This window comes from Perna viridis, chromosome 5, assembly GCF_037379345.1.
Source record: "Perna viridis isolate PV_CMFRI_1.1 ecotype Kerala chromosome 5, ASM3737934v1, whole genome shotgun sequence".
NCBI lineage: Eukaryota > Metazoa > Mollusca > Bivalvia > Mytilida > Mytilidae > Perna > Perna viridis.
The window spans coordinates 19,844,356-19,851,617 of record NC_142449.1 but is presented as its reverse complement, the minus strand read 5'-3'; the positions used below and the strand labels follow the sequence as shown (position 1 = coordinate 19,851,617).

The following is a 7,262-nucleotide window of genomic DNA, read 5'->3' as shown; positions in this document are numbered from 1 at the left end:
ATTTTCAAAATAAAAACCCATGAATGTATACAATTTACATATCATCGAATATTGAAAATCTTTTTGGTATGTGATAGAGCAAATTACCTTATTTGTACCTTCTGTTGAATACAAATCAAATTATGCAAATGCAGAAGACAAATAACTGTCTATCATTTTATTTAAACTTACACTCAAATGAAGCAAGATGAGTGTTTTGCAAGAATCAGAGTTTGTTTATTATACAATAGATTATATACTGACATTTGTTGTAGCACTAATTTCACAAATCCTTTACCTAAGAGGCTACATTCTGTGTATTTCACATATAGCTGTAAGAAGGAAGTGCCTCTGTTATACTTTGAACTCCTTGTTGCTGAACGGGCTTCGTTTTGGTTATCTTGTATTTTTGTAAGGTTTTGGTTAAAATTCCACCCTGAAGACATTTAGTGTATACAGATTTTTTTCTAATTTTGTTATTACGAATTGCCGAATATTTTTTAGTTGTGCTATTTCGTGCGGTGTTATCTAGGTCCGTTCACTAGCAGCAAAGTAGGAAGTTTATGTTCCTTGTTCTAGTTATAATCTTCATGTTTTAACTACGATTGAAACAGTAACTATCGATACTTTATTTTTACAAAACTTGTTTCAGTGAACACTTTATGTACAAAAAATAACTTAGTGTCTAAAAATAGATCTTTTGGATTTAAATAGACTTGATCAGTCTGTTGGTTAAATATTAATAGAATCATACTTGTTATATTGAATCAGGAAGTAAACTCAATTTATTGACATCGAGATAAACATGTTGATACTGTCCATTTTAGTATTGCTTTTAGCCAGATTTGGTAAGTTTTTTTTTTAACGCAAAAACAAATTCATACTCAATTTGGCTTGTCAGTTAATCGTCTAAATAATATAGTAAATAGATCTTCAGGTCAATTCTATAAAGCGTTGGACTATTTTTTTTACCAAATCCTCGAAAATAAACATTTAATAGGGTCTAAACAATTATATTTCGATGCAAAAAGGTATACATGTACAGTGATTCATTACGTCCTCTGGAATTTAAAACGTTATTAACTAGGTTTTCCTGTAACTTAAACTGTTAATTCTAATAGATATAACTAATATCCTAAGTTTATGTGTATGATTTTACATGTAACCATCTTAATGAAATTAATCCAAATAAATTGAATTGTCGTGCAAAACGCAACATCACGAATGTTGATTTCTAAAAAACTTTGTGAGATACAAGTCTTTCATGACTTGCATCATCAACGAAGATCATTAAGAAATGTAGTTTGCAATATTTTAAATGTGGCAACGCATGCGATTTGTCAAATTCGGAAACACCGTTCTAAATTAAATCATACCTGTTCCTGTCATTCCTATTGTGGAGATCAGAAATTCATTCAAGTTTGCATAAAAACATAATAAATCCGTGTATTTTATTTATGTAATAGTTACGAACATTCCTATCTAACAGTCATTTTCAACGCCGTTTTATACATGTGCGTGGTGTACATATATCAGATATGTCCTTATGTTGTCTGTAATGCAAATTTTTGATGCAAACTGTATGTTCGATCTGTACGCATTTTTTGTGTGGATAAAATTATGTTAATTTAATTTCTTCTCTATTATATTTTTATTTGAAAAAAATTCCTACGTATTCAGTGTGTACATTTGTACCGATATTCACATGTTAAAGAAATTGCAAACACTGACAAGTCCGTATTTTTATTTTAAGTGTTACCTTATGAAATACTTTGTCGGGCCGTTTAAAAATGAGGTGCACGAGTATACTTGTAAATTCACAACAGTCATTTGTGCTCAATATCCAAATAAATTAAGTATTTTAATGTCTTTTATAAGTTTATTATGGTCTTGTCTTGCTTATTGTTCTTGGCAATTAAGCTATTAGCCGTCATTTCGAATCTCTTCATGCAAAGTTCAAGCGTCTATTTTCTGTCAAACGGACTGGTCTTTCAAGTTTTTGCAGCTGCGTCATGCGAAAACGTTTACATTCAATCATGTCTTTAAAAAAAAAGTGTTTTCCTTCTTTGGAAAAACACGGGAGAGCCCCAGTTGATGGATTAGAGATTTGAAAATGCCATGAGATTTTTAATGTTATATTAGCACTGCACGGTCGAGAACCGTTTGAAGTAGATCATCTGACATAGATGAAGGTAGTTTTTTCATTCTTGGGTAACACCAATCCATATTATTATGCATTTGAGTCGATTGACCATGTCTTTCTTGTTTTACAACTATATTGAATATAGAATGCATTTGAATATCAAAATGAATATCAAACAGCAATGTTTTTGCTGTTCAATATTCGTTTGACATTTGTTTCCGGTCTATACATTGAATAAAGAATGCATTTGAATATCAAACAGGAGTTTGGTCTGTTCAATATTCAGTTGATGTTCGTTTCCAGTTAATAAATTGATTAAAGAATGCATCTGAATATCAAAATGAATATTAAAAAAGGATTTTTGTCTGTTCGATAGTCGTTTGACATTTGTTTCCGGTTTATATATTGAATATAGAATGGATTTGAATATCAAAATGAATGCCAAACCAAATTTTTGTCTGTGCCATGTTCGTTTGACATTCGTTTCCGGTCTATATATTGAATATATAATGGATTTGAATATCAAAATGAATATCAAACAGTTTTCATTTTCTGTTCGATATTCGTTTGACATTTGTCTCTGGTTTATATATTGAATAAAGAATGCATTTGAATATCAAACAGGAGTTTAGTCTGTTCGATATTCGTTTGATATTCGTGTCCGGTTTATATATTGAATATAGAAAGGATATGAATATCGAAGTCAATATCAAACAGCTTTTTTTTCTGTTCGATATTCGGTTGATATTCGTTTCCCGTTAATATATTTATTAAAGAATGCATTTGAATATCAAAATGAATAGTAAACAGGATTTTTGTCTGTTCGATATTCGTTTGACATTCGTGTCCAGTTTATATATTGAATAAAGAATGGATTTGAATATCAAAATGAAAGCCAAACCAATTTTTTGTCTGTGCCATGTTCGTTTGACATTCGTTTCCGGTCTATATATTGAATACAGAATGGATTTGAATATCAAAATGAATATCAAACAAGACTTGTTTTTTCTGTTTGATATTCGTTTGACATTCGTTTCTGGTTAATATAATTAATATGGAATGCATTTAAATATCAGAATGAATATCAAACACGATTATTTTTCTGTTCGATATTCGTTTGACATAAATTACCGGTTCATATATTGAATATAGACGGGATTTCAATATCAAACTGAATATCAAGCAAGACTTTTTCTGTTCCATATTAGTCTGACATTCGTTTCCGGTTAATATATTTAATATGGAATGCATTGGAATATCAAAATGAATATCAAACATGATTTTTTTCTTCTGTTCGATTTTTGTTTGACATTCATTTTAAGGGCTATATATTGAATACAGAATGGATTTGAATATCAAACTGAATATCAAACAGGAATTTTTTGCTGTTTGGATATTCGATTGACATTCGTTTCCAGTGTATATATTGAATACAGAATGCAGTTGAATATCAAAATGAATACCAAACAGCATTTGTGTCTGTTCGATATTCGTTTGACATTTGTTTCTGGTTTAGATAATGAATATTGAATGGATTTAAATATCAAATTGAATATCAAACAGGCTTTTGTTTGTATGTTCCATATTCGTTTGACATTCGTTTCCGGTTTATATATTAAATATACAATGCATTTTGAATATCATACAGGATTTTTATTTGACCAATAATTGTTTGACATTCATTTCCGGTGTATAAATTGAATATAGAATGGATTTGAATATTAAACTGAATATCAAACAGTTTAAATTTTCTGTTCGAAACTCGTTTGACATTCGTGTCCGGTTTATAAATTGAATATTGAATGTCAAACTGAATATTAAACAGGATTATTGTTACTTTTCGGTATTCGTTTGACATTCGATTCCGATTTATATATCGAATATAGAATGCATTCGAATATTAAAATCAACATCAAACAGTTTTTATGTTCTGTTCGGTATTCATTTGATATTCGTTTCTGGTTTATATATTGAATATTGGAAGCATTTGAATATCAAAAAGAATATCAAACAGGATTTTCTTATCTCTTCGATGTTTTTTTTTTTTTTTTTTTTGACATTCCTTTCCGATTTATATATTAAATATCGAATGCATTTGAATATTAAACAGGTTTATTTTCTGACCGATACTTGTTTGACATTCATTTCCGGTTGATAGATTGAATACAGAATGGATTTGAATATCAAACTAAATATCAAAGAGGAGTTTGTCCTGTTCGATATTCGTTTGACATTCGTTTCCTGTTTATATATTGCATAGAGAACGGATATGAATATTAAACTGAGTATCAAACAGACATTATAATTCTGTTCCGTATTCGATTGACATTCGTGTCCGGTTTATATCTTGAATATAGAAAGAATTTTAATATGAAAATTGATATCAACGAGAATTTGTTTTGTTCGACGTTCGTTTTACATTCGTTTTAGGTTAATATATTGAATATAGAATGCATTTGCATATCAAGTAGGAATTTGGTCTCCTCGGTATTCGTTTGACATTCGTTTTCGGTTTATATATTGAATATGGAACGGATTTGATTTTCAAATTGAATATTAAACAGGATTTTCTTTTGACATTCGTTTCCGGGTTACATATTGAATAAAGAATGGATTTGAATATCAATAATAATAGCAAACAGGATTTTCTGCTGTTCGGTATTCGTTTGGCATTTGTTTCCGGGTTACATATTGAATGTAAAATGAATTTGAATATCAAAATGAATATCAAAGAAGATTTTGTTTCTGTTCGATATTCGTTTGACATTCGTTTCCGGTTTATATATTGAATATATAATGCATTTCAATATGAAAATGAATATCAAACAGGATTTGTTTGATGTCCGATATTCGTATGACATTCATTTCCGGTTTACATATTGAAAAAAATGACGAATTTAGATATGAAACAGAATATATAAGAGGATTTTGTTGCTGTTCGAAATTTGTTTGACATTCCTTTCCAGTTCCTAGAACGGATTTGAATATTAAACTAAATAGCAAACAGTATATTTTTTCTATTCTAACTGAGTATCAAACAGGAGTTTGGTCTGTTCGATATTCGTTTGTCATTCGTTACCGGTTGATATTTATTATAAAACGGATTTGAATTTTAAACTGAATAACAAACAGTATTTTGTTCTGTTCGGTGTTCTTTTGACATGCGTTTTCGGGTATGAATGTATCATGACATTTGAATATCAAACTGAATATCAAACAGAAGTTTGGTCCAATCGATATTCGTTTGGCATAGGATTCCGGTTCAAATACTGTTTGATACTCAGTTTGATATTCAAATCCATTCTATATTCTGTATATAAACAAATGTCAAACGATTACCGAATAGAGAAATATACTGTTTGCTATTTAAGTAAATATTCAAATCCGTTCTATATTTAATATATAAACTGGAAACGAATGTCAAACAAATATTGAACAGACCAAACTCCTGTTTGATATTCAGTTTGATATTGAAATCCGTTCTATATTCTATATGTTAACTGGAACTGATTGTCAAATGAATATCGAATAAAAAGAAAATCGTGTTTGATATTCAGTTCAAAATTCAAATCCGTTCTATATTCAATATATATCACGGAAGCGAATGTTGAACGAATATCGAACAGCACAAAATCCTGTTTTATATCCATTTTTATATTCAAATCCATTCTAAATTCAATATGTAACGAATATCGAACATAAAAGAACATCCTTATTGATATTCATTTTGATATTCAAATCCATTCTATATTCAAATTTATAAACCAGGTCCGGATGTAAAACAAATATCGAAGACAAAAAATATCTCTTTTGGTATTAAGTTTTCTATTCATTTCCTTTCTATATTCAATACATGAACCGGAAACAAATGACTAACGAATATCGATGAGACCAAACTCCTGTTTGATATTCATTTTGATATTCAAATCTGTTTTATATTCAATATGTAACCCGGAAACGAATGTCAAGGGAATACCGAACAGACAAAAATACTGTTTCATATTTAGTTTAATATTTGAATCCGTTCTATATTCAATATATCAACTGGAATCGATTGTGAAATGATTATCGAATACAAACAAAAATAGTCCTGTTTGATATTCAGTTGAAAATTCAAATCCATTCTATATTCAATATATCAAACGGAAACGAATGTCAAACGAATACCGAGCATAAAAATGCTTTTTGATATTCATTTTGATATTTAATTCAATTCTACATTAGATATATAACCCGGAAACGAATTGGAAGCGAATATCGAACAGAAAAACACATCCTGTTTAATATTCATTTTGATATTCAAATGCATTCTATATTCTATAAGTAACCTGGAAACGAATGTCAAACAAATATCGAACAGACCAAATTCCTGTTTGATATTCAGTCTGATATTCATTTCCGTTCTATATTAAATATGTAACCCGAAAACAAAATATCGAACAGAAAAAATCTTGTTTGATATTCAGTTTAATGTTCAAACCCGTTTCATATTCAATATATAAACCGGACAAGATTGTCAAACGAATATCGAATAAAACAAAATTCTGTTTGATATTCAGTTTGATATTGAAATCCATTCTACATTAGATATATAACCCGGAAACGAATTTGAAGCGAATATCGAACAGAAAAAGACATCCAGTTTAATATTGATTTTAATATTCAAATCCATTCTACATTCAATATATCAACCGGACATCAATGTACAAAGAATATGGAACAGAAAAAAGAATCCCGTTTTATATTCATTTTGATATTCAGATCCTTTCAATATTCAATATTTAACCCGGAAAAAAATGTCAGACGAATATCGAACAGAAACAAAATCCTCTTTGTTATTCAGTTTGATATTGAAATCCATTCTTTATTAAATATATCGACCGAAAACGAATGTCAAACATATATCAAACAGACCACACTCCCGTTTGATATTTAGTATGATATTCAAATCCTTTCTATATTAAATATATAACCCTGAAACGAATGCCAAACGAATATCCAATAGAAAAAATACCCTGTTTGATATTCCTTTTGATATTGAAATCCATTCTACATTAAATATATAACCCGGAAACGAATGTGAAACGAAGATCGAACAGCAAAAAATCCTGTTTGATATTTATTTTGATATTCAAATGCA

At 29.1% G+C, this 7,262-nt stretch overlaps 1 protein-coding gene across 1 annotated transcript in view; it reads left to right on the top strand.

Moving 5' to 3' along the window:
- The first annotated feature begins 723 nt into the window (after positions 1-723).
- The window catches only part of LOC148616428 (uncharacterized), a 97,935-nt gene continuing 91,396 nt past the window's right edge, over positions 724-7,262 (top strand). Inside the window, exon 1 of the mRNA XM_088583455.1 lies at positions 724-827. Within this exon, the coding sequence (XP_088439581.1) occupies positions 785-827 (43 nt within the window). The 5' untranslated portion in view covers positions 724-784. The remainder of the gene's footprint in view (positions 828-7,262) is intronic.